Source organism: Megalops cyprinoides, chromosome 4 (genome assembly GCF_013368585.1).
Source record: "Megalops cyprinoides isolate fMegCyp1 chromosome 4, fMegCyp1.pri, whole genome shotgun sequence".
Taxonomy (NCBI): Eukaryota; Metazoa; Chordata; class Actinopteri; order Elopiformes; family Megalopidae; genus Megalops; species Megalops cyprinoides.
The window spans coordinates 2,050,001-2,076,972 of record NC_050586.1 but is presented as its reverse complement, the minus strand read 5'-3'; the positions used below and the strand labels follow the sequence as shown (position 1 = coordinate 2,076,972).

At 45.0% G+C, this 26,972-nt stretch overlaps 1 protein-coding gene across 1 annotated transcript in view; it reads left to right on the top strand.

Annotated features, from left to right (window-relative positions):
- The window catches only part of LOC118776928 (BMP/retinoic acid-inducible neural-specific protein 1), an 85,154-nt gene that overhangs the window by 39,083 nt on the left and 19,099 nt on the right, over nucleotides 1-26,972 (top strand). The window contains exons 3-4 of the mRNA XM_036527577.1: nucleotides 11,103-11,293; nucleotides 16,276-16,445. Coding sequence (XP_036383470.1) covers nucleotides 11,103-11,293; nucleotides 16,276-16,445 — 361 coding nt within the window. The remainder of the gene's footprint in view (nucleotides 1-11,102; nucleotides 11,294-16,275; nucleotides 16,446-26,972) is intronic.

Genomic DNA, 26,972 nt, shown 5'->3' with positions numbered 1-26,972 from the left:
TTGTGAGAGTGGAACTAATGAGAACCCTGCTGTGAGTTAAATTGCTGTGGCATTACCTTCAGGTAGGAAGCCAGCCTCTCGCTTCCTCACTCACCACTTTGTTAACCATTCTGCTCCTCATTTTCCCCAATCTCACAGCTTCCGCCTCCACTCCCTCTCGCCCTGCCTGATATCACCTCTGCCATCTTGCCTTCCTTCTTTGGGTTCTATATCATCCCCTCTGCTCTGTCCCTCTCAGAGGGGTAATGACCCTCCTGCCCTTGTTATGACTGTGCACTGTCTCACCCGGTGTCTTCACCTGCAGACACACCTGTATAAACAGCGTGTTCCCTGTTCTCTCATTTCTAATGCTGTTCCTGCCACACTGAACACCTGTAATTCAGCCTACTTTAATCTTGTATTCTTCCTTACAAACCTCACTATGAAGGTTCATCTAACAGTCCCTTATGATTATTGTTTGTGCCAGATGTCCTTTAAGTCCCTGGCTGACTGCTTGTGTTTCCATGTATATCTTTAAAGTTCATTCAAAAGGTCATTTTCTCCAGATCTTAATTTGATGTTGTGTTTTTACTCAAAAGGGTAGCTTTTGCCGAATTTCACAAAAACTGTGTTACTAAAATAGTGTAATAATTGTATGTTTGAGACAGTGTAGTGCAGAGGTTTAAAAACTGGGCTTCTTTCCAGAGAGTGTTTGGTTTGATTCCCCGGGCTTCTGGCCAGAAGGTGTTCGGTTTGATTCCCTGGCATAGTACCACTGTTGCACCTCTGTGCAAAGTGCTTAATCCAAATATCCGCAATAAATATCCAACTGCAACCCCGGATAAAATGTTAGATTTGCGAGCCATAAACACGGGCCTGCCAAATGAAAATGTAATACAGTTCTACAGTACTGCATATGGTAATGAATGCAGTAATCAATGAGACACAGCCCCAGGAACCAATGAACTGATTGTGGGTTTGGAAATGCCTCTTCTCTTTGATTTAGATTAATTAACAGATACAAGTGAGATGCAACTTGTCTCACATCAATAAATCTCTTCATTTCACATATTTATGATTCCAATTGTTTCACCTACAAATACAAAAAAAAAAATACATATTTGCCAAGAAATGGATTTTATGATGATAATCTCTTTTTTGTTTTTGCAGATTACTCAGGCACTTTTTGGCAGGCTCATAATCAGATATTTTTTGGCTTGGGAATAATGCCAAACATTGTAATTGTACTTTTTTTCCCACTGGCAAGCATGAAAATCTGCAGAAGCTGTAAAGGCAGACCCAGGAGCGTCTGTCGGCCATGGAGTTCAAACGAGGGACCTTTATAATCTCATACTGTTTAATCATCCAGCTGGTAATCGGTTAATGAAAATGATGCCAGTGGGTGCCAGTGCGTGACTGCCACATCAGGGCGCACTTGCAGGGTGTCTAGTTCTCTCGGTGGCTTTTCAGGGAGGAGGAATAAACTCACCCTCATTAAAGGAGGCACTGCCACTCAGGCCTAAATTACAGGTAGAGGCCTACATCCTTCCCCCTACAAGACTCTTATCCAAAGCATTCTACATAGTGCATAGTACAAATGGATACATAGTTACATAGTGGAATGTACAAATAGATATTTACTGAGACAGTTTGTACCTTGACCCAGTAGTGCTCCAGAGGGGAACTGAACCAGCAGCCTTTTGGTTTCGAGCCCTCCACGTCACCACTGTGCCACGCTGCTGGCCGGTCGGCAGCACATGCTGGTGTGGCACTGAAGGAGAGGCAATGTGCACGCCTCAGTCGGCAGCGGCGGGGTGTGAGAGTGATGGGCGCCGAACAGGAGGATGCGTCGGTATCTGCCTCCTCTCCTGGAGCGTGCAGGAAAATAACATGGCAGCGCCTGGGATCTGGTGTATCACCATGAGGCTGTGAGCAGGCAGTTTATTAAAACACCTCGTGATGTGACCCAAATATTCTTCCCAGACAGAACGAGCAGAATCACAGCGACGAGCGAAGTGTGTCATATCCATCTCAAAACTCCCATAATCACCCCCCACTCAGGGATTAGCTTATTACTGCCGGGAAGGGCTGCTAATTAGTCAGTGCTTAACCCTGACACTCTTTCCAGCTTCCTTTCTTGACTAATTTCACGTGTGGAAAGGATTCTGATCCAAGCTCCTCTCCCTGGAGATACACCCAGCGCGCGCCACTCCGGAGAGAGGGAAACGCCACCCATGCAGGCTGCTGGAGACATGCACGTCATGCGTGTGAAACATGCACAGAAGGGTCCTGCAAAAAAAAAAAAAGCAATTTTAAAGCAAGCTGTAAAAATTATTGTTTTAAAAACAGTAGTTGATATGCCTTGTAAAAATACAGCACCACTCTACTTCTTCCTTTTCCCTCTGAAAATATAAAAGTGCACAAAATATGGGGAAAAAATACGCAGCATCAGAAATTTGAATTTGATTTACATCATGATGTGGAGTTCACCGCTGGGTTGGCTTGAGTTCAGGGTTGAATTGAAAAATCAAAAGAACAAACAGACATAAAAAGCCTCCTGACATCATTTTCCTTCTTTAATCTGCGCGGTGTTTTCTGTAATCAATCCCATGCCATTCTCACTGCTCTCAAAACACAGCAGGCCTTAAACATGGCTGCCATCTTGGATTGGGGTACGTGGAGCAGAGTGAGGCGGATCTGGGGGTCACGTTACTCTGTGGGGGGTGACAGCTGCTCTGCCCGTGTGGTTTACTCAAACGCAGCGGTTGCCCGAACGCTGATATGAACCCTGTGAATCACATGTTCCCACTTGCTGAAAACTGAATGCCTTTTCATTCAGAGCAGCAGAGGCTGTGGGTAAAAGCGTGCAGCCAAATTCAGGATGAACCTTTATTTGGAGAGGGGGAAGCAGGGGAGGGGGGATGCGCCGGCCGTCCCGGGGAAATTTGAGCGCAATGCAGCCTCCCTTATCGGGCTGCACAGGAAGGAGGGGAGAGCCAGGGGAGAGGCGGGTGAGACCCGTGTTTCGGGGGAGGCCACACCGCTGTGGAGCACGCTTACCGAAGCACCCAGCATTGGTAAAGAGAGAGCGTTCATGCACCCATTCCCGCTGTCCCGATTCCAGCGGATGTTTTTGCAGGCAGATGCTTTTTGGCAGGGTGTGTGCACCTACAGGTGGAATGCCTAAAAAAAGAAAAGCAGGGGGTGGGGGGCTGGGGGGGGGGTGTTAGGTGGAAAGCCTCTTACACAAGCTGTGGAAAAATACAAAAGCGTGTCTTACACAGCTTAATACTTCATTTCTCCCATGGCCTGAATTCAGCAGGGCTTAGCCTTTTCCTAATCATCTCACATTCATTTTGACCGGCATTAGAAGAGACTGTTGCTGTGGCGTGCGTGGAGGAGATTCCCCTCTCTCTGCGCAGAGCTCTTCTTAAGCATCTGAGTGCTAAAAGTGACTAGCGGCAGCTTACTGCCGTAATGAGCTCTGAAAAACAGCCCCCTCCCCGGCCTTTTGTGGGAGAAATTGAGCGCCTTTCTTCGGCTCCGCCGGTCTCTCTCTGCTGTAATTACCCTCATCTCCCTGCTCGAATGCTTGCTGCCCCCTGTTAACACTCAGAAAATTGCCACAGACGTCATGGTGCACATGATTATGGACGAAAATACATAACCCTCTTGTGATCAAAATCTTGTTTGAAAATACATATGTTCACAAAATGTTGCTGGATATTGTCAGCAAAAACATGAATGAAGAATTGGAATAAAGAATTGGAAAAAAATAGAGATCAATAGCTATTGGTCAAATAGTCAGCATTTTGTATTGACTAAAAACTTTTCAAGGCATGAATTGAAAAGACTGCCATTTTTGTGAAGGTTTACACAATCTTTAAACCTGTGGCCAATAATTCAGTGAGTGATAATCTGTCTGTCCAGTTGATGACAATTTAGAAGCACTACCAGTTGTATATATTCAAGGTCAGGTCTGGCAGCCTGCTATTGGTGATGTCATGGCTCACCCATACAGAGAGTGCTTGTAAATCCAATTCTTTACTGTCTGTGCTGAACCATGGGATTAATGGAGCGCTACTCTTTATCTCCTAACATGCCTGAGAATTAGTGGATGTGGAGCATTGGTGTTTCAGTCCAACGGCAGTGTGGCACAGCCAGAGTGTTGAGACGGTACCCAGCGCAAGCAGGTGTGTACCCACAGGTGGAGGCTGACCCTGGGCTGGATCGATCTGCTGGTTTAGCCTGCAGCTTTAAGAGACAATAACACAACAGAACAATGACCAGTACATGCAGTGCGGTGGACCTTGATGTGAACGCTTGTCTTAAATAAAGCTCAGCAGTCTTCACCTCATTTCAGCTCCTGGAGAGCTCGGGTGATTTGGTTGGGAGTAGATGTGGATTCTCTTCTGATGAATGTCTACCTGCAGGCGCTTTTGATGGTGCCCTATCCGTGGAGCACAGCATGGGCTCTCCCTAGTGAGATGGATATTCTATGGTACTGCAGTGCAGGTGAGATGGATACTCTATGGTACTGCAGTGCAGGTGAGATGGATATTCTATGGTACTGCAGTGCAGGTGAGATGGATACTCTATGGTACTGCAGTGCAGGTGAGATGGATACTCTATGGTATTGTAGTGCAGGTGAGATGGATATTCTATGGTACTGCAGTGCAGGTGAGATGGATATTCTATGGTACTGCAGTGCAGGTGAGATGGATACTCTATGGTATTGTAGTGCAGGTGAGATGGATATTCTATGGTACTGCAGTGCAGGTGAGATGGATACTCTATGGTATTGTAGTGCAGGTGAGATGGATATTCTATGGTACTGTAGTGCAGGTGAGATGGATACTCTATGGTACTGTAGTGCAGGTGAGGTGGATATTCTATGGTACTGTAGTGCAGGTGAGATGGATACTCTATGGTATTGTAGTGCAGGTGAGATGGATATTCTATGGTACTGTAGTGCAGGTGAGATGGATACTCTATGGTACTGTAGTGCAGGTGAGATGGATATTCTATGGTACTGCAGTGCAGGTGAGATGGATATTCTATGGTACTGCAGTGCAGGTGAGATGGATACTCTATGGTACTGTAGTGCAGGTGAGATGGATATTCTATGGTACTGTAGTGCAGGTGAGATGGATATTCTATGGTACTGCAGTGCAGGTGAGATGGATACTCTATGGTACTGTAGTGCAGGTGAGATGGATATTCTATGGTACTGTAGTGCAGGTGAGATGGATATTCTATGGTACTGTAGTGCAGGTGAGATGGATACTCTATGGTACTGTAGTGCAGGTGAGATGGATATTCTATGGTACTGCAGTGCAGGTGAGATGGATACTCTATGGTACTGCAGTGCAGGTGAGGTGGATACTCTCTATGGTATTGTAGTGCAGGTGAGATGGATACTCTATGATACTGTAATGCAGGTGAGGTGGATACTCTCTATGGTATTGTAGTGCAGGTGAGATGGATGCTCTATGGTAGAACACCATGATGTTGTAGAACACCACATGCAGTAGACATTAATATCCTGACTGATGCCTTTTCTCCTCATGGTTGAGGATTTGCATTTCTGACACTGGTCTCTCAGTTTTGATTTTGTCAGATTTAATGTATTTATTTGTATTATAACCTGATGGTTAGCAGAAATAACAGTGATGGTGAGTGTGTTGTTTTGGGTGAAACTCCAGGCTTCAAATCAAATTAAAACTCATGCACTCTAATAAATGTTGGGGATTTGGGACAGAACCGTACAGATGTAGAAGGGGTGGGTTGAATGTGTCTGACTGTGACAGTTTCCCGTGAGGCTGGCACTGAGGTGACAGCCTGGGGTCACGTGACCTTGCGTGCCCCCTCGGCCTGTGAGGATCCGCCGGAGATCAGTGGCCTGGAAATGAGACTCGGTCATGTCTGCACAGCCCTGTGAACGCTGCTGGATTAAGATTCATTCTACAATATGTATGAAAAGCCCGCAGCGATTTCCAAAACCATCCCAGAATTCAATTGTGTCTGCGGCCCCCCTGATATATGGCTTAGTTCAGGGAGTCTGGCGAATGGGAGAGGTTGGACTGCATCACCGCTCTCAGGGCGAGAGCTTGGGAATGTAATAATGGGGAGGGAGGGGGGGTCACAGGCCGGAGGCGCAGCAACGTGGGGGGGGGGGGGGGGGGGGGCAGCCGCAGCCTGCATGACCGCAGATGAACTCTAAACTGCAGCCACAACAGCCACACGGTTCATGCCAGGTAAGGGTACCTGTACACAAACACCTCACTCGCAGCAAGGAACACCTAATTAAATGTGTAATTGATCTGTGCTGTACTGCTATATGTGTGTGTGTGTGTATGTGTGTGTGCGTATGTGTATGCGTGTGTGTGTATATGTGTGTGTGTGTGTGTGTGTGTGTATGTGTGTGTGTGTGTGTATGTGTGTGTTTGTGTATATATGTGTATATGGGTATATGTGTATGTGTGTGTGTGTGCGTATGTGTATGCGTGTGTGTGTATATGTGTATATGTGTGTGTGTGTGTATGTATGTGTGTGTGTGTGTGTGTGTGTGTGTGTGTGTGTGTGTGTATGTGTGTGTGTATGAGTGTGTATATGTGTATGTGTGTGTGTAGATGTGTATGTGTGTGTGTGTGTGTGTGTATGTGTGTCTGTGTATGTGTGTCTGTGTATGCGTGTGTATATGTGTATGTGTGTCTGTGTATGCATGTGTATATGTGTGCGTGTGTGTGCGTGTATGCGCGCTCATGCGCATGTGCACTCCTGTGTGTGTGTTTGAATGGATGTATGTGAGTGTGTGCTTAGGGCACTATTTTGTAGGCACAATCCTTTCGCTTAAAGGAGTTACATGTAAGTGAAGGTGGATGGGATTGCCTGCCATGTGGTGGTGATTTTTAATGCCTTTCCCCAGCCCTGAAGTGAGTCCAGAGCACCACCCTAAAGACCATGGCTGAAATCTGCTGTTTTTCCTCACATGAAATTATATGAGACACACAGTGGTGACATGGATTTGCCCTGTGGGTCTGTAACCTGCTGACTGCCTTTCACATGCAAGTATTTAACATACACAGAAATGACAGATTTGCCATGTCTGTAATCTACTGTCTGTGCTCACATGTAGTTATTTTAAATACACAGAAGTCGCTGAGATTTGGCATGTATGTCCATAATCTACCTTCTGTGCTCATATGCAATTATATGAGAAGCATGCATCAGTGGGTCAGTGTGGGATTCAGTGCACAGTAGTGAGTCTGTAACATACAGATTATCCTCAGAAGACAATGTGTGCTTGTCCTGCTTCCAAACATCAGCATAAAAAAAAATCGGATTGAGAGAAGCAGGCTAAAGCAATCCACTTATGAAAAAAAAATTATAATAATAACAAAAAAAATAAGTCTTGCTTCGTAATCCCAAGGGCAGGAGGAGTGATTTGGTTCCTCTCCTGCTTTTAAGAGAATAAATTCTTGGTATCAAGATCTAAAATGTTTTTCCTCACAAACATTGCATCATGAGCAGTGTATTACTGCACGATTGAGTGGAGGATGGAGCACTTTTCTAACTTTCTAATGCACCTATGTGTAGAGGCCGGGCAAGAACTTTCAGCATTGAGCTAATACTGTAGACCTGCTCCAATATAGCACCATTAGACTTGAGGATCACTAAGAAGATTCTAAAAACTTCACCCAACAATTATAATTTAGTATACAACCCCCCCTGCCAACAGACACACAATCTTTTTTAATGTCATTGAACATCTGAAAATGGACCTGAGGGAAGGCAGTTTTTGCTTGGATGTGCCAAGCGCTTATCAAGTAAATTACCCCTTCCAGGTGGTTTATAAGCGCTCGGTGTGTCCAACCAATCACTTTCCCTGGGTTATGCTCAACAGTCGCACCACCCCGGGTGCTCTTCAGAACACAGTTGGTGGATAACCCGTTGCTGTCTGCCACCTCACCTGAGAGAATTAAGAAAAGTTTGTCCAGCCGAGGAAATCTTGAGGATACACAAATCCTTACAGATCTCCCGCGGGCCTCTCGCACCCCCCTGCATTTGATGTGGGCCCGCTGCTCAGAGCTCTAATTATAGGTAGATTGCCAGTGACATTTCTCTGAGCAGGGAAGGTAGTTAATTGCGCTGTGTGCATTCAGGAAGCGATTTCCTGCTCCTCCCAGCCGAGGCTCTGTGCCTGGAATAGGAACACACATGACCACAGACTCCTCTCTCTCATTACAGAAATCAGTCTCCAGTCAATGCATTCTTCCTCAAATATATATATTTATTTTTTTTACTGTCTCACCAGTATCTTGTACGAATGAATTCATTGCAGTTGCACAATGAGGTTTCAGATCCTTTGAAATATTACATATTTTCCAAACACAGGCACAATATAAGATCATGCTCTGTGAGAGGTCATTTAAGTCAGTTATACTTCAATCTGTCTGTACACATGTTAAAAAACAGCATCTTATACATTGCCCCTGGCAAGAGAAAGGAAACTCATTGATTTGAATTGGACATGCCAACAGGTTTATTGTATAAGAATAAACATACATGCATACATATGGCTGTATACATACAAAAATAGAAACAGCATCATATGTCACTTCATAATCTTAAAAAATAACATAACCCATTCAGTTATTAATGATTAATCCAGTATAATCAGATATTATTTGAATAACCTGAGATCAGGCAACGACAGTAATGAGAGGCTAAATGAGTGAGTATTGACAGGAAAGCAAAGGTAAATTACATAAATAAACATAAATTTAAATTTGTCAGCAGGTTCAGTTTGCATTGCATTTTAGAGAGGGGGATGGTTTAATGGTGATGTCGTTGACTTGGCAGCCGTCCCGTATCCCTGTCTCCAGCATGCTGTAATCTCTCCTGCCCCTCTGCAAAGTCGGTTCCACATGCAGCTCATTACGGCAGGCCCGAGCCGGAGGAATTCAGCCCTGAATCACACTTTCCATCTGGCAGCACCGTTAATCTGGGCATATGGGCCCGAATGCGCGCTGGACCCTGCATATGGTGCCGTGGCACGGCCGTCAGTTAATCTACGAGAGGGTGCTCGAAAATGAATTGATACGTGAGACGGATCTTGGGAAGACCATAAATCTGATTAATCTCTCTCAGTTCTCTCTCTCTCACCATTTTTCATTTTCATCTTTGCTCATGGGTTTATCAGCTTTCCACACCACCTGGTGCTGTACCCGGGGAATGCGTAATGTTCGGGTGATGAGCGTGTTCGACTGACAGGGTATCCCCGCGGTCTGGAAACCGTCGCTGCAAACACCCTTCCGGGCGCACACTAGCGACACTGCCACTGGAGATGATTCACACAAACTTTGTCTACTTTACGCTGCGCAAACCAAGATTTAATCTATTGAAACACACAGTAAGCAATGCTGGCATGGCGTTCTTCTCCATCTCATTACCTCGGGAGAAACAACTCTAAAAACGTCCTCAAATGCATCTTTTTCAGCGCTCTGACTTGTTGATGAAGCTTCATTCCTAGCACTTCTCTAGTTAGAGGGATCTCTGGCACAGACAGGCGTGTTTCTGTGTCTAGATTATAATCATAGCAAACTACCATTTTGGAATTGAATAATACAGTAATATTGATTAAACAAATCAGGGTCAAAAGCCCAAGGACAGAGTGAAACAAAGGCAAAGAGTAGGATATGCATATTATATTTGATTCATTATGAATAATATTTTGTCTTTATTGTTACGTTGTAAAACAATCACATCATATGTAAATACAAGTTTGTGCCAGCCTTCTAAGAGAAAGGTTTACTTATGCAAAGCATTCTGTCGCATGTGTTAAAGTCACGTGACAGAATGCTTGGCGTGTAACATACATTTGACTGATACACAGTGAAAGCAACGGCGTCTCCGCTGAGATGCATCCCTGTGCAGTCTATACCCATGGCTGAAAACGAAGAGGGCTGCGTTCAAACGCGCTTCCCGCGCTCGGTAGAGATGAGATACAATTAGCCCCGACTAGATCCCCCTCCCTCGGCTTCCCGGCACGCGATTCATGCGGAGACGTAATTTGCCTCATTATCTGTTGCGCTTTACCTTGAGATGTGTTGATGCGGAGCTGCGGCACAATGCAATTTGCATACATTTGTTCCCGTTCCCTTGAAGCGCGGTAATTAAAAAACGCTCAGATCATTTTCAGAAGGGAGAGGGAGAGGGAGCCGCCTGTCACCGAGAGCGCTGCCCCGGCAGAGGCAGGGACGAAAACGGCGCGCTTTAACGGTACGCCGCGGAACCAGCGTTTGCTGTGCTCCCAAGTAATGCGTTCTGCAAATCCTCTTACGCTGCCTGATGACCTGTTCAGTGGGATTTAGACAATCGTGTTTGACTGAAAAGGTGTCAAAATCCAAATTGTTTTGGCACCCGCTGCACAGTAAGCTTCAGCTCCACGCAGGTAAAGTTAATTATATGTAGATACCCCACTGCTACGCGCTGCCAAGTGATATTTTCATTACGATACCCCCCTTACAAGTCGCAATAAGCCACACTAGCGAAACGCATTTTCTGCTCCTGTGCGATTGGAAATCAGTCCCTGAGGAGATGAAGGGGATAGCAGCAGGCAAAGGGTATTATTTCAGGAAATTACTCCCAATCATTGACGAATTATAAAATCTTTCGAATGTTCAGTTTTCCCAAATGGTAAAATCAAGACTGCCCTGGCCTGTAATCCTTCTCTTAAAAATGCAATCAATAAACATTCGGTTAATTCTTATTTTTACAAATTAATTTCACAGATGATTAAATGCATATAAGGTTTTTTGAAATTTGGTTGAGAGAGAATTTAGCATGGCTGTGGTTACTGATATCCCTGGCTTGCAGTTGGGGGTTGGAGGACACACCACACCTGGCCTCCCAGGTGAGGTTTGTGACAGTAATGGTCTGTTCCCAAAACAGGACATCATGCTCCGCAGACTTCAGGTGCATTTGGAATGAAAACAGCAGACTACGTGCCCAGCTCTGAGTGGCCTAGCAGACAGGACGTACATCTCAGTTACGTTTTGGCTTTGAACGGCGTGTGCGGTTTTTGTGTGGCCTCACGGCTCGGCGGCTTGTTTCTGCAGAGAGTTTGCACGCTGGAAGGTGAGGAACACTGCGATCGAGAGGCGGGACCTGATCCGGAACCCGGTGCCGCTCATGCCGGAGTTCCAGCGGAGCGTGCGCATGCTGGGCCGACGCCCCTCCACCCAGCAGTTCATCGACACCATCATCAAGAAGTACGGCACCCACATCCTGATCTCCGGCACGCTGGGAGGTAAGAGCCCCGCCCTGCCCCGCCCCACCCTGTCACACCCTGTCACACCCAGCACTCACACATCTCCAGGCTGGCTCCACCCAGGAACCCGTGTCACACCCTTTGGGTGGGTGGCAGTGTAGCATAGTGGTTAAGGAGCAGGACTTGTAACCGAAAGGGGCACTGCTGCTGTACCCTTGGGCAAGGTACTTAACCCACAATTGCCTCAGTAAATATCCAGCTGTATAAATGGGTAACATTGTAAAGAACTGTAACCTATGTAATTTGCTCTGGGTAAGAGCGTCTGCTAAATAATATAATGTAATGTAATGTAAATAATGTAATATTAGTGTCAGTAAACTGGAGGCAATTGATGTATGGGGTTCACTGCATCCGACTATTTCCGTGCTTAGCTTGGAATGTCAGAACATCATCAGTGGGAAAATGAACATTGAAGGCAATATATAAATCGCCTGGCTTCATGCATTCTGTTTCTTCTGTAGAGCTGCCTGTAGAGCTCTCACTCGAACACACCAACGCTGGAAGTGCCCGAGTGGCAAAGGATGGCGTGCTGTCTTACCTTTTGCTGTTCTGGAACAGAATTCATTAAGTATCACTGCTTTTAATACATCTGACTCCAAATTTTGTAATTGTTAACACATTTTAATTTAGCAGCTGAATCACTCAAATGCCTCTCTGCTAATTGCTAAGACAGAATGCTTATATATGCAACCGAGGGACTCTGGTCCCGCGTAGTGTTGCTCTATACGAGTTGCACTCTCTCATAGAGATGCATACATGCCTGTGGCCTGAGCTCAACCTAAAATGGCACTAGTTGTATAGGCAAGGGACTATGGAGTATACCAGTAGCATAATGATTCTATAAGTGCATAAATAGCAGTTATCTTACCATACAGTGATCAGCTGCAGCGAGAACAATAAATTAACTTATTTGTTACAATGTATGATCGTCCGAAATAATGAACAGTAGGCAATGTGATGGAAAAACAGATTACAACAGAGAGGCAAAGGATAATGAATAGGCTTTACACAATAGTGCGCAGGAGGTCATGTTAACGAGTCTCCCCAAACTATACCAGTTTCCCCCCATATACCTGAACATCGTGCCGTGGCCAAACATGATAAGCTGTGAAACAACAGTGTAGTCGCAATTAAGCAGTTATAAATACTGCAAATCTTGCGGTAACCAGGGAAGTACAAAGGGGTGTTAGCGAGTGAGGAATGCAAAGATAAGTGCATTCCTCACTGTCCACTTTTGTGCCACATCTTTATTATGAACCAAGCGTACCTCCCTGCTACATACATCATTGGCATGCGTGTGAAATTAGCTTTCAAATGACACCAAATGTGATTATGTTGCACATGAGAATGACCATATTCAATACTTTTGACAAGAGATGAGCCACAAGTCCTGAGTGTGACTGTGCTGTAGGTTGCCTGGCAACAGACAGAGTCCAGAGTCCAGAGTCCGGGATGCAGCTGCACTTAGCGTGACCTGCTGGCCGGAGATTAGCAGCAAGGGTTGGACTGCCGATACCCCCCGGTTGAGTTGCTTAATAGTCACGTTTGGTGGGTGTTGCATGGTACCTGAGGTATCCAGATAACTATTGCACCCTCCTGACCTCTACAAGGGCCAAAGGTAAACACTTGCGTTCCTTTGGGGGTTTCGCGGGAGATGTGGTCCTGTAAATTGCCCTACACTTCAGTAACTGAAGAATGTCAAGACAAATGTGAGGCCATGACACTCTGTTAGTGATTCTGGCCACAATAAATATTTCTGAACTCACTCATGACTATACCCATGGTTTAAAATATTAATTGGGAGAAAAGGGAATACATAGTCCAATGTGTTGATATTTGATGAAAACAGTAACATGAAAACACAGTCAGTCATAAAGAAACCTAATATTTTTCCTTTTTGGGAGCTCGAATGCATTCCTGTTTTAACAGTGTGAGTAATTCGCTTCATCACAATCTCCATACTGCCACGCAGTCTGACAAGTGACTTCCCTGTCAAAATATTTTGGAATAAACACCACTTGAGAAATGCTATATTTTCTCTGCTTGAATAATCAAAGTACATGTGGGCATAAATGATAGCACTTATTTTATACAAACAATGTGATGCAAACTGAAATAATCACTCGACCCCCCTTGTGTTAGTCAAAGAAGCAGCTGAGATCAGGCTTTCAGGCACCATTACTTAGCAGACAGGTAGAGGCTGAAACTGCATCTCCACTGGTTTTTATTAGGAAAGTGGCTCAGAGTGGCTCAGCGCTGGACAGGAGGAGGTCTCCTGTCATGTTCCATAAAAGTGCTTTAGTTCATTAGTCCTCAGATGATACCCAGCGTCCGCCAGCCAGCTGATTAAACATTTACCGTAAAGAATAAACCCGTCTTCGGAGATGGCTCGGATGGCAGGTGCTTGGCCACTGCTGTAAAGTGGGACTGGTTTGTTTGTTTTTTGATTTCTTCCTGCACCTTCTGGATGTTGGCGCGAGTGCTCCCCTGGAGGTTCCTCAGCCCCGTCTATGTGCCGAGTGCTGTTACAGCGTGCAGTTACACAGTGCTGTTACAGCGCGTTGTTACAGCGTGTTGTTACAGTGTGCTGTTACAGTGTGCTGTTACAGCGTGCAGTTACAGCGCGTTGTTACAGCGCGTTGTTACAGCGTGTTGTTACAGTGTGCTGTTACAGTGTGCTGTTACAGCGCGTTGTTACAGCGCGTTGTTACAGTGTGTTGTTACAGTGTGCTGTTACAGCGGCCGGAGAGCACGGGCACCCTGGGCCCACTGTGCTTGTGCCGTGAGCGGCGGCAGCACCCTCCTCGCCCAGTAACTCTCCTGAAAGTCCAACCGGATAAGTACCGGGGTCTCTGAAGGAAAATCCATCTGTTCTTTCAGATGTGCAGATTCACCGGACTAAATGCTTGTGCTGAGTGTGTGTGCGTGTGCGTGTGCATGTGCGTGTGTGTGTGCGCGTGCGCGTGTGCGTGTGTGCATGCATGTGTGCGTGTGTGTGTGTGTGTATGTGTGTGTATGTGTGTGTGTTCGTATGCGTGTGCGTGTGTGTGTGTGTGTGTGTGTGTGTGTGTGTGTGTGTGTGTGTGTGTATGTGTGTGTGTGCGTATGCGTGTGCGTGTGTGCATGCATGTGTGCGTGTGTGTGTGTGTGTGTATGTGGGTGTATGTGTGTGTGTGCGTATGCATGTGCGTGTGCGTGTGTGCATGCATGTGTGCATGTGTGTGTGTGTGTTACACCCTGACAGGGCCAAACAGCTAAACCAGGCTAAACAAGTTGGGGTCAGTTCCATTTCAGCTCATTCAATTCAGGAAGTGAAATGAAATTAAATTCATTAATCAAAAATTTTCCTGTGAAGATTATTTTTCATTTAATGAACTAAATTTCAATTCATTTGCAGACCTGACTGAGATGAAATGGTATTGACCCCACTTCTGTAACCCAAGGACCAACACAACCTTGCCGGTCTGCTTTCGCTACCTCCATGCTGCAGGAGTTTCAGTCAGTGACCTCCAGCAGAATAAACAGTGACATGTAGCTTTTTTAGCTGTTGATACTGCAGCTTATTGTTATTTTCTTTCTTTGTTGCCTGTTTCAACTCTCTATAACTGGCAATATATCTGGAAATGCTTTAGCTTGTGACAGGTCGGTAGTAGATAGTGACATATTGCAGTGGTCCCAATGGTGAGATAAATGTAACAGTCACTGTATATACTGTATGTCTTCCTGGAGATGAGTGGCTGTAAAGACGATACACCAGAGGATGCATGTGTTGCTTCGAAATTTATCTCTGTGTGACGGGATCTCCTTTCCTCATTTAGGAAATGTGATGGGCAGGGCTAGCAGGGCTTATGTAGCATATTATCATATTTATTTTTCTCATTTACAATTTTAATTAATATGGCTGGTGTTGTTGAACAAGAATGATACTGAATATGTATATAGTAGAAGTTGTAATAATAATAATAATAATAATAATAATAATAATAATAATAATAGACTTTTAATTAGCCTTTTTTTCTTTCCCAGAGTTGTGTATAGGAATGTTTGGCCCATTTCTCTCTCCCTTTCATTTGTAGGTCATCTGTATTATATTACCAGTCTGCTGCATGGAGCCAGAGAGGACTGTATCCTCTTTCTCTGAGCTTATTAGTAGTTCCTCTCCCGGCACTATTAAGTAAAAGCACTGCTTTACTTGTTTTTGACGGCCGGGATCCTATTGAATTAGGAACGGATGGGTTTTCTCTCTCCTGCCTCTAATGAATCTGAGTGTGAGTGTAGAGGTGTAAATAGTTCTCAGAGAACTGGCCTCTCTGACACATTCAGGGCCATACAGCACTCTGCCCCGTTTTATAAACCTGCCTCTGGGCCACTTTACACTCCAAACGAAATGCACCATCCATCACTTCACTGATCCTTCTTAGTGAAATAAAGGCAGCTATTGCCATCGAGACAGCTCAGCTAACACCCACAATGGCTAAGCTAAATGAACAAAGACCTGTACCTTTACCCAGGTAAGTTTCAGCCTGCATTAACTGAGAATTGTACTGACTGTAAGGTAAAGTCAACTCTCTGACCCCCTCTCACACTGCCATTCTCAGATACCCACTATGAGACGTAACATTATGACCTATGGTAAAGGCTTGTACTTGTGATATCGTGATGTGCTATGGATACTGTGATCTAGTGACTGTGTGACATGTGATAGTGTATATAACTGACTTCCCTTAGTTTTCTAGGCTGTTAGCACAAATTAACTTGTGGTAGTGCTCACACTCACTGGTGTGGGAGTGCTATTAGCCTGGACTGACACTTGCTCGTTTAACTTGGTTGGAGACACTTCTGTTCATTTGAGCGGGAAGTCGCTCTGGATAGGAACGTCTGCTGAATGAGTGTAATGCAATGTAATGTGATGTAGTTTGATTGAGATTAGTACTGAGAGACGTCCTGCCTCTGCACCCCAGGAGAGGAGGCCCTGACCATGTACATGGATAAGAGCAAGCTGGACAGGAAGCTGGCCAATGCCACCCAAAGCGTGGAGGCCCTGCATCAGCTGGCGTCCTCCTACTTCATCGACCGGGACGGGACCATGAGGAAACTGCACGAGATCCAGATCTCCACCAACGCCATTAAGGTCTGCACCCCCCGATCACCATAAAAAACACTTACGATGAGGCTTTATCTGATAGACCCTGAACATCAGGAAGCTAGACCCTGATGAAACTACACGGTGTAAAATATATTCTGAATTTGTGTGTGTGTGTGTGTGTGTGTGCTTGTTAGGCTAAAGATAACATGTTTTAGGTAACCTTTTTCCCCTTTCCCCTTCCCTCACCCTATCTAATAGACCTCTGGGTTCCTTTAAGAGCTTTGTTTTGCTCTAGATTATTCTGCGGATAACTGAATTCCTATCACAGTGTTTGTTATGTTCGGAGTGCACCCCATTTTGACAGCTCTGATTTGGAGGCCCTGAATGCTCTGTGTTTAGCCGCTGTGCCAAAGGAGACAGAATGCGACCGTGTTCCTTTTAAATATTAATGTTTTCCAAACCGAGCCGCGAGAAACGCCGCGCTTCTGAGAGATCGTCATTACAAGCAGAATTAGAGAATCAAGCCTATCTGGGACACAGAACAAGCAGGAGAAAACACATCTGAATCAACAGAAAACACATTAAGACGCAGAACATTAGCGGAAACAGCTAGTTGAGCAAAGAGAAATCGGTATCCGTGGCAAATGTGAAAAGCTCAGCATGCTACAGTCTGCAGCACAGAAAACTGTGAGAGAAGCTGGGAGTAAATGCATTTCGCTTTTCAAGTGAGACAGCTTAGTGTTATAGATTATTGATCTTATGATAGTAATTATATCTGGTTTTCATGTCTAATATAGATCTGAGTGCTGGGTTATTGTTTGCCAGAAAACCAGTTCCTTTGTAACATGGAGGTACCATTAGAAAACAACTACAGCGACTCCCTGAAGTCGTGTTGCAGAGGGACAAAGATGTTTGACTTCCCCCATGTCCTATGCATTCATGCACACAAACACACACACACACACACACACCTGGGGGTTAACAAGAGGCCAGTTTATGTTCTTTTCTATGTGTTTTACATGTAGATTTCCTGAGGTTGATGAGGAAGCAGTTGGACTGAGATATCTTTTCACCGGAGTTTTCCATGGTGACGCGTCTGTGTGTCGTTTCCCAGCGTTTTGGTGGAGTCTGTGTTGAGGTTTGTTTCCTCACGTGTCTCTGTGGAGCGTGTCAGTGCGTGTCAGTTGTCCCTGAGAGGCAAACACTCCAAGCAGACAAAAGGCGCAATACACAGACTGTGCACTCCGTAACCCTCCCTCACAGAAGAAACATTCTGTGCAAATGACGAAAAACGGGATGTGCTTCCTTTTTTCAACCCCAGTTGCTTGGATACAATTCAGTGAGCGCGAATGGAAGAAATGACCGTGGACACCATGGGGCAGGGAACTGATCTGAGGTCAGTCTTCCAGCCACTGGCAGGCCTGTTAAACCCACAGCTCTGGTGTCAGGCTCCTGAAGCCTCAGTGCTGCTTGTGTGGGCTTTGGTAATATCTTAACGTTAATCAAACTGAAGACATTTCATCAGCGCTACCCAGTCACACCCGGAGCCAGTTACACAACCTCAGTATGCTCGTTAAAAAAAATAAAATCCCCTCAGAGAAAGTTGTCTGTCTGATCCAATGAGTTTTCTCACCCCGGTAATCCCAAACATCACTGTCTTGCCTTTTGGCTCTCCGTAGTCTATAAGCCTTTAAGCGGTAGGAAATTTAAGAGTGAGAGAGAGAGACAGAGAGAGAGAGAAAAAAAAACATTATCTGCAGCTAAAATGTTCCCTGACAAACACAGCTTCCCTGTTCCCTTCTGTTGTCAGAACATGTTGTTTCTTGTGGGGGAAAAAACCTCTCATGATTTACAAGGCCTGCAGACATAATTAAACACACTCAGGTTAGAGCTTAAACCGAGGGCTCTGATTGGCTGGAAGGAACGGGGGCGGTGTGGCGGTGTTTTCAGTACCCTGCGTAGGAAGTCCCGAATCTCAGAGTAAGGAGAGACAGACCCGGCCACAGGGCAGGGCGGGGAGGTGGAGAAGTTGGCCTCTCTGCTCTCAGTGTACGCTCCATATACAGGTGTACCACCACAGGTGAGCGGAGCATCGTGGCTCACCCCGTGCACATGCACGGCCATTAATGCCACAGTTCAACCATACCTGCATCTCATGCATTTTGATGCATCAGTACCTAGGAGTCCCTCTCTGAAGTAGAGATGCAGGGTGCATGTGCCACGTGATTGTCCTCCTGTTCGTTGCAGGGTGGGTTTCTTCTTCTTCTTCTTCTTTTCTCTTAGCGCCCTGTGGCTCCACAGGTGAGCACAGCTCCACCCCCAGAGTCCGTGTCACGTTGACATTATCACTCTCTGCCTCTCACTGCAGACTCATTTATTTCATATTCATTTATTTCTGAACGCTTTTTCCTTATTGTACTTTTATTCAGGAAATCAGCATTATGTAACTGAAACTGCTGCCAAAAACAACATCTGACAGCTGAAAATGGATAAGGAGCGCACACGCGCACTCACAGAAGCGATAACTTCGCTGCGAAAAGCAAAAACTTACAAAACTGCAGAGTGCGCACTGCCTGCATAAAGTGCAAAGCATGTTGGGCGACACAACGTGTCATTCCTGAAGAAGGAATAGGAAGAAGGATGATGTCGAAAGGAAAAGATTGCTAGTGAAATAAATGGCTCAGTTATGCCTTTCAGCGAATGAAAAAAAAAATGCTTCATGCTTCAGTGTTTTCTGTGGTAATTACACTCAGGAAAGGACTGCTTCAAGGTCACCTGAGCAATCAGTTTCAGCTGATTTCAACTGAGGCTCAGTATGCTCATTTCTGTCAATGTGGCTTATATTGCCAAACCTGCTATAAACAGATTTTGTGTTTCATTGAGACTCGGACCTGGTTCACTGGAACCAATAGTTTCTGAGCTGAGAATTTAAAGACCTGCCGTTTCATCTTAGATTACTTTCCTTAATGGCTGAGATGTAATTTTGCAGCACTACATCTGAGTGAAAGTGATCTTTTCTGGTACATGTGGCCTTCATCTCCATTAACCATGAAATAATACAGAAGGAGCAGAAATGACAGAGAATGCTCCTCTTTTGTCTTAATGTGACATATAATGTAGTCAGGTTCAGACTAAGTGCTAAAATACAGGTTTAAATTATAGAGAGATTGCTCTCCAGCAGATCTGTGATCTCATCACATTTAAAATCAGTATGGATGTTGAACTTTGCATTTTTTTCTCTCTCAGAGAGATATAAATACTTGGAGCAGCTTGTCAGAATTTGTCGTGGCAGCAGAGACACTGTCTTGAACACAATTCACACTTATTCAAGATGAGATTTGACAGTTCTAGTTACACTCAAGACTGTGGGCAAAATGATAAGCCTACATTAGCTGTACTGAATGGCCGATTCTCCTCATTAAACTTCTTATGTTCTAGTATGTTCTTTATATTATTGCTATTACATTATTCTTATTGTCTCTGTGCCAGGATACAGTTTGTGGAATAATTTATTTTAAAAGCAAAACTTTCTGAATCAAATCAGCTGTGAATATGTTGCTTTTTTTGGTAACAGTCTGTTGAATGTACCTCCCATGTTCTGTGGACTCAAACCCTCAAAAGCCTTACCTGGCTGAAGCACACCTGAAGCAGTGCCTCGCCCTGTGCGGGGCATGCTGGTTGTATTATAGGCTTTAGGGTATTACAGGTATCAGTTAAATTGTTTGAGTAATTGTGAATTATGCTGTGTGCTGTATGCACACTTTTTCAGCAGGGCCGTGCCTGCTAATGCCCAGTAATCCTCCCTGGATAGAGGTGTTTGCCAGACGAATGAATTGACGATGATAATTCCGGTTACGCTGTGGATCGCGGTGCTGTCAGTCACATCCTCTGAGAGGCCTGCAGCGCCTCCATGCTCCTGGAACGGGACTCAGGGCGGAAGGGCCGCGGGAGCCTGCCTGCGGGTTATGCTGTGTTTTCAGAAGCTGAACCCCTTGGGTTCATAGCTCTGAATCACAAACACACACTACTGAGGTGTAAACACTGTCTTTCTCTCTCTCTTTGCCTCTCTTTTTAGCTCTCTTTCTCTGTCTCTCTTTCTCTTTCTCCCTCTCTGTCTTTTTTCTTTTTTCTCTGTTTCTTTATCTCTCTCTCTGTCTCTTTTTCTTTTCTTTCTTTCTCTCCTCTCTCTCACTCTTCCTCTGTCTCTCTCTGTCACTCTCTCTCTCTCTCCCTCTCTGTCTTTCTCGCTCTCCCTCTCTCTCCCTGTCTGTCTCTTTCTCTCTCCTGCTCTGATAGTGAGGCCACCTAGTGTTTTGTCACCTTTTGTATCACAGTATCACAGAAAGTCTTGGTGTGGAGGTCAGGGAACTGAGGTTTTCATTGAGGTTTGCAAATTTGAGTCCTACTGGAGGCACTGCTGTTGTACCCTTGAGCTCGTTACCTGAATCTCCTCAGTAAATATCCAGCTGTCTCAGTCAGCCTGCACAAGCAAATACAATACAATGTAGTATCTCTTGTTTTCACCACTTGTTTTTTTTTCTGTACACATTTGTACTGATTGACACATTTTGTGCAACAGGCTCCATAGCTTCAATCCAAACCATTTCAAGGAGAGGAACATTTAGTAAATTGCACCTTCTTTATTGTGCAATAAATGGATCCTACTGAATCAGAGAGGGGGGAGTGATATACTGACAGAGTAAGAAGACAATACTCAAAGCAGCTGGAGCCAATGCAGAGAGAGGAGGCTTATGAACCCTCGTGCGGAGGAAGGGAACTGCAGAGATGATCCCCACCACCAGGGGGCGTGTTTGTGAGTCTCTGACAATGTGCCTATCTGAGATGGAGGTACCTGTGAGATTTTTAATTAACCTCCCTGATCAATACTTACGGTCCCTTGACCCTGTTTCATGTGGACATTGTTGGCTTCCTCCCATCAGCAGCTTCCATTAAACACCGCTGAGTGAAGTTTAATCGGCGTCAAACGTGCAAACCCCTGTAGTGTCCGTGTACATGGGCAGATTCCTGCAGATTGCGGTTTCATGCTGAGACACACAGGGTGCTGATGAGCACCCCCAAATCGTCTGGGCTTCTGCTTTTCCTAAGGGGACAGAGATTAAAAGCGCAGGAAGTGAACGCAGCTCCGGTGCCGGGGCAATGATGGCTCTTTACCGTCGGTGATCCTGTCTGCAGATACGATTTACATACACTGGAATGGCAGCCCTAATCCCCTCTCTGCACCATCCACAACAGAACAATCACAGCCACAGAGACTTTACGGCCAGTGCGATGCAGAGAATCTCTAACGTATTAATACTCACAGATAAGCAAATAAGAACACCTGCAAGGCATGCATTTAAAGATATACATAATGCAATCAAACAGTCAAGTTTATATATATATGTATACATACTTGGTTGTTGGATGAAAAGTACTAAGAACATTTTGTCCTTTTAAACTGCATAACATACTCAGGCTGTTCATGATTTATGTTTTCATATTTATGTGCCACTTGTGTGTCATTACTCATCTCCTGAGAGGCTCTGGGTGCTTTGTTCACTGAATCTGCTGCTGAATCACTGTAGATGCACGTCTACTATTTATTCATGTGGTCGTGATACGATACACTCACGTGAGTGTGTGTGCGCAGTGCTTAAAACAAACCGCAAACTGCACTGCAAGGAAAGCCTCACACACACACACACACACACACACACACACACACACACACACACACATACACACACACACACACACACACACACACACATACACACACACACACACACACACACACACACACACACACACACACACTTTACAAAGAAAAACCCCAAACAGGATCATTCATTTTATGTAATGGAAATTTTCAAAAATTCACAATATATGCAAAAATGTAGCTATGCACAGATCATATATTCAGATCGTAGTTCAGATTTGTCCTCAAGAAGGTGCAATGTTGAGATTTCATTTCCCCCTTCAGGACTAAATACTGATTGATGAAAGCCATATAAGTGATTTAAAACAATATTTATCTTAACAGCCAAGAGGAGTCCAGAGATCCAACACAAATTATCCGCAAAAGGTCTGTTGCTGTTACGGGTCTGTGTGGTCACTGATATATTACATTATTTCAGGTGCTTTGGCAGAAAGCCCTGCCCAGAGTGAGTTACTCTCTGTAGCTGTTTCACGTATTATGCATGTGCTAAATTGGCTGCAGAAAGCAGGTACAGTTAACTGTCTTACAGTGGGATAGAACAGCAGTGCTTCACCTGGGAATAGGACCCGCTGTCTCATGGATGCGTGCTCAGGTCCTTAATCACGGCACCTGTGCACCTGCCCAGCAGAAGGCAGGGAACAGCTGCTGGAGCTCTTTTTTAGGACAGGGGGGTGCGGCAGCATGACACGCGCTCTAACAAAATTACCCAAAATGCTATTGGCCATCTTCCTTTTCAAGTGACCCCACCTGTGTGCCTTACCCCTTTTGTTCTGGAAGGTAAGAGTGTTTTAATGATCCGCTGTGCCGTACGGCGCTAAACGGTGAAGCCCACGCTGACAGAGCTGTGGCCCGGGACCTGTGATTCCCTGCCAGGACCGTTCGGATCGGCCCGCTCATAAATCACATTAATCTTTTCTCCTCTCCCTTTTGGGGCTTTCTGGGGTTCAGCTGTTTGCTGCTGCGTTTGTTCAGAAGCGTCTGACGCCTCTCTGGGATGCGTCCAGTCCGTTTCCGACAGTGGCCCGTGCACCTGTCGCCACAGTGGTTTCCACGGCAACGCGCCACGTTCACAGAATGGTCAAGCTCGGTGCGAAGGAAGGACTGTGGAGCTGAGGTCACATGAGGACAGTCAGCACAGAGCCTCAGACACAGGGGCAGGCAAGAGAACAGTCACAATAAGCACGCTGCATTATGATTTATGATTTATTCATCAGGACATTTATTTCAGATATCCAGGTGCACCGCCTCTTGCAAGGATGCGACAGCAACAGTGCTGCTGTTGGAGGACGGGTGAAATTTTCACCCTCTGACTGCTGGTCCAGTTCCATGCACCACTACAGGTGCTTTTAAAATGGATAAAATGTTGACTGTTGACATTTTAGGAGGCATGCTACTACTTCAACAAACTCTCCCAAAGTCTATATTCTCCATACATTCGGCAGTCTGTAGCACTACTATACCAAACTCTCTCTCAAAATCTATATTCTCCGTGAGTTCTGCAGTCTGTAACACTACTATACCAAACTCTCTCTCAAAGTCTATATTCTCCGTGAGTTCTGCAGTCTGTAACACTACTATACCAAACTCTCTCTCAAAATCTATATTCTCCGTGAGTTCTGCAGTCTGTAACAGTACTATACCAAACTCTCTCTCAAAGTCTATATTCTCTGTGAGTTCTGCAGTCTGTAACACTACTATACCAAACTCTCTCTCAAAGTCTATATTCTCCATACATTCGGCAGTCTGTAGCACTACTATACCAAACTCTCTCTCAAAGTCTATATTCTCCGTGAGTTCTGCAGTCTGTAACACTACTATACCAAACTCTCTCTCAAAGTCTATATTCTCCGTGAGTTCTGCAGTCTGTAACACTACTATACCAAACTCTCTCTCAAACTCTATATTCTCCGTGAGTTCTGCAGTCTGTAACACTACTATACCAAACTTTCTCTCAAAGTCTATATTCTCTATACATTCGGCAGTCTGTAACACTACTATACCAAACTCTCTCTCAAAGTCTATATTCTCCGTGAGTTCTGCAGTCTGTAACACTACTATACCAAACTCTCTCTCAAAGTCTATATTCTCTATACATTCGGCAGTCTGTAACACTACTATACCAAACTCTCTCTCAAAGTCTATATTCTCCGTGAGTTCTGCAGTCTGTAACACTACTATACCAAACTCTCTCTCAAAGTCTATATTCTCTATACATTCGGCAGTCTGTAACACTACTATACCAAACTCTCTCTCAAAGTCTATATTCTCCATACATTCGGCTGTCTGTAACACTACTATACCAAACTCTCTCTCAAACTCTACATTCTCCAAGCGCACCAAAATCTGTGCCACTGAATGCTTCCTCTCTGCTGGTAATGTAATGTTGATTTATTTTAATTAAAATCATGTTTATCATTCATTTTTGTTTTTATTTGCCTATCTTTGTTTTAATTGCATGTTAATGCATACTGTTAGTTTTAATACTAGAAAAGCAAAGAAAGAAAAAAATGTTTGAAAGCTTGCACTTTTAAGGCAAACACGCAGGAGGTAATTAGACTTTGAAACAAAGCAAGAAGAAATGTATTTAGTGAAAGGAATTTAGTGAAAGGTATTCAGTATTGTATAAACGTTCTGCAGTATTAGCAACTGTGGCAGTTTGGAGAAAAAAAATCTTTGTGAATCTGGGACTCAAGTGTAATTGATGTACCAGGCAGAAGGGCTTGGCATTTATTTGTTTATTTATGTTTTTATTTTCTTGCAAGGCACAATGTGTGCAGCAGTCCGTGCGACACCCTCGCGGCTCTGGGGGAGTTGTGAGGCGTAACTTGGCCCCCCTGCTGGTTCCTGCATCACGCTCTGGCTGGGGGGGGGGGGGGGGGGGGGGCAATGCTGGCGGTGTCTGCAGGCCGGGTGGGGGTGCGGATAAAGGGGTCTGTGTTTCCCGTCTCTGTCCTGCTTCATTCCGGGGTGCAGCCCTGATCTCGGGGGTGTAATGCCGTTACACTGTTAGATGTGAGTGCAGGTCTCTGTCCCACGAGAAGCAGAGACAGTGCCCTGCATCGACACGGCTCATTCTTACTGTAACAGGCATAGAGAGGCCTGGTTATAACCCCGTGAAGGTTATTAACCTGTCACCGATGCCTGCGCTACAGAAACCAGGCACGTATTAATTCTGTCTGACAGCCGATCCAGTGTTGGGTGGCGTCTGGCGGTGAACACTTTACGCATTAAGGTCCACGTCGCTGCTCTCTTTTCTCTCTCTCTCTCTCTCCCTCTATCCCTCTCTTCCTCCCTCCCTCTTTTGAAGTCTGAATTCAAGATACTTCATTGGCATGAAATACTACACAGGCCACGTTGCCAAAGAATTAACAAAACATTAGAAGATACCATACAGCAATACGATAAAATGTGGAACATCGACTTTTATATAAAATGGATTTCCCTCTGGTGGTCAGTGCCTCAGTGGTACCTGCCCCTCCAGCTGTGTGCATGTCCCCATAGGTGATGTAGGGTTTTGTTGAACTGTAATTTGGGTTACAGTAATTGTTTGCAATTTAATGGTAATTGTGTTTTAATTCCAATGAACAAATGCCTAGTTTGGCCCTCCATGCATTGCTTGGTGTATTTTGTCATAATTTAAGAATGCATGCAGGGTTGCAGTGGGGCGATGGTCCCATCTTTCATGATCGTAGTTTGTGATGGAACCCTGCACTCTGCTGCCAAAAGGAGTGACACTCTCTCTCTCTCTCTCTCTCTCTCTGTTTCTTTCTTTCTTTCTCTGGCTGTCTTTTTCTTTCTCACAGAATGATTCATGCCTGTAGCTGCACTCATTTTCTCTGAATAGGAGAAAGGAGGAGAAGCCACTTCTTGCAATGATCTATCCACAGGCTCACAGACTGTCTTTGTTGACCTTGTATACGTGGGCATGCATTCAGCCAGCAATTGCAGGCAAATGAAAGGGCCAGAGGTCTGCAGTCTCTGATAGCATTTTTTAATCACTGGAACTAAATCTGCCAAAAAAAACTGTTTAAATGTGGAAGTGAGTGATGTGTTCCAGGAGAGGGAGGCAAACGGACTGTGGGACTGTCTTTCGTTGTGATTTTTTCCTGGTGAATGGGGAGAAAGTTACACAATAGGATGTTACTTAGCTCCTTGGAAGCAGGTGAAAGTGCTGCTGATTATGGCTGGACAGGGGCTGGTGAAGGAGGAGTGAGAGCTCTTTAGAGAGGGCCGAAGGTGGGGAGAAAAGCTCGGTGCAGATGTGCTGTGACGAGGACCGGTGTCGCTTGTTTCACATTCTCTAATTATCCCTCACAGGCTGGCTCTGGCAGGAGCAGGAAGTGTTGTGGGGGACATCTGCCAGGATATTTCTAAAAGAGAGCTTCTGAGTCCAAGTCCATTTCACAGGATGGAGAAAAACAGGCTGTTTATAAAAAACAACAGCAACAAAAAAACAGCGTGTTAGCACCTCACCTCTCGTAATAGGAAATAGAACTGCTGAAGTTTCGGTAAAACAAAGCTTCTGGTTTTTCAGCTGTGAAAATAAGAGCGTTGCAGCTGTCAATTAGCCTGCCGTTCAGCAGCTGTCGGCCGAGCCCCGTCCCCAGTGCCTGCTGCTCATGTGAACTGCAGCCACCGAGCCTCATATGAGCCATAGGGTTCCATTTTTGCCACTTTATAAGAATCACATGCATGGTTGCTCTCTTCTGAAAACCTTACTAATAACTGGGAGTTAGAGTGGCTGAAACAGGGTTCAAACAGCAGCTGAAGAAGCTTTTACTGCTGCATTATCACCATTGTGTTGCAGATGCTGCTGTTGCTTGAACAGTAGACCATCCTACGCACACATCTGA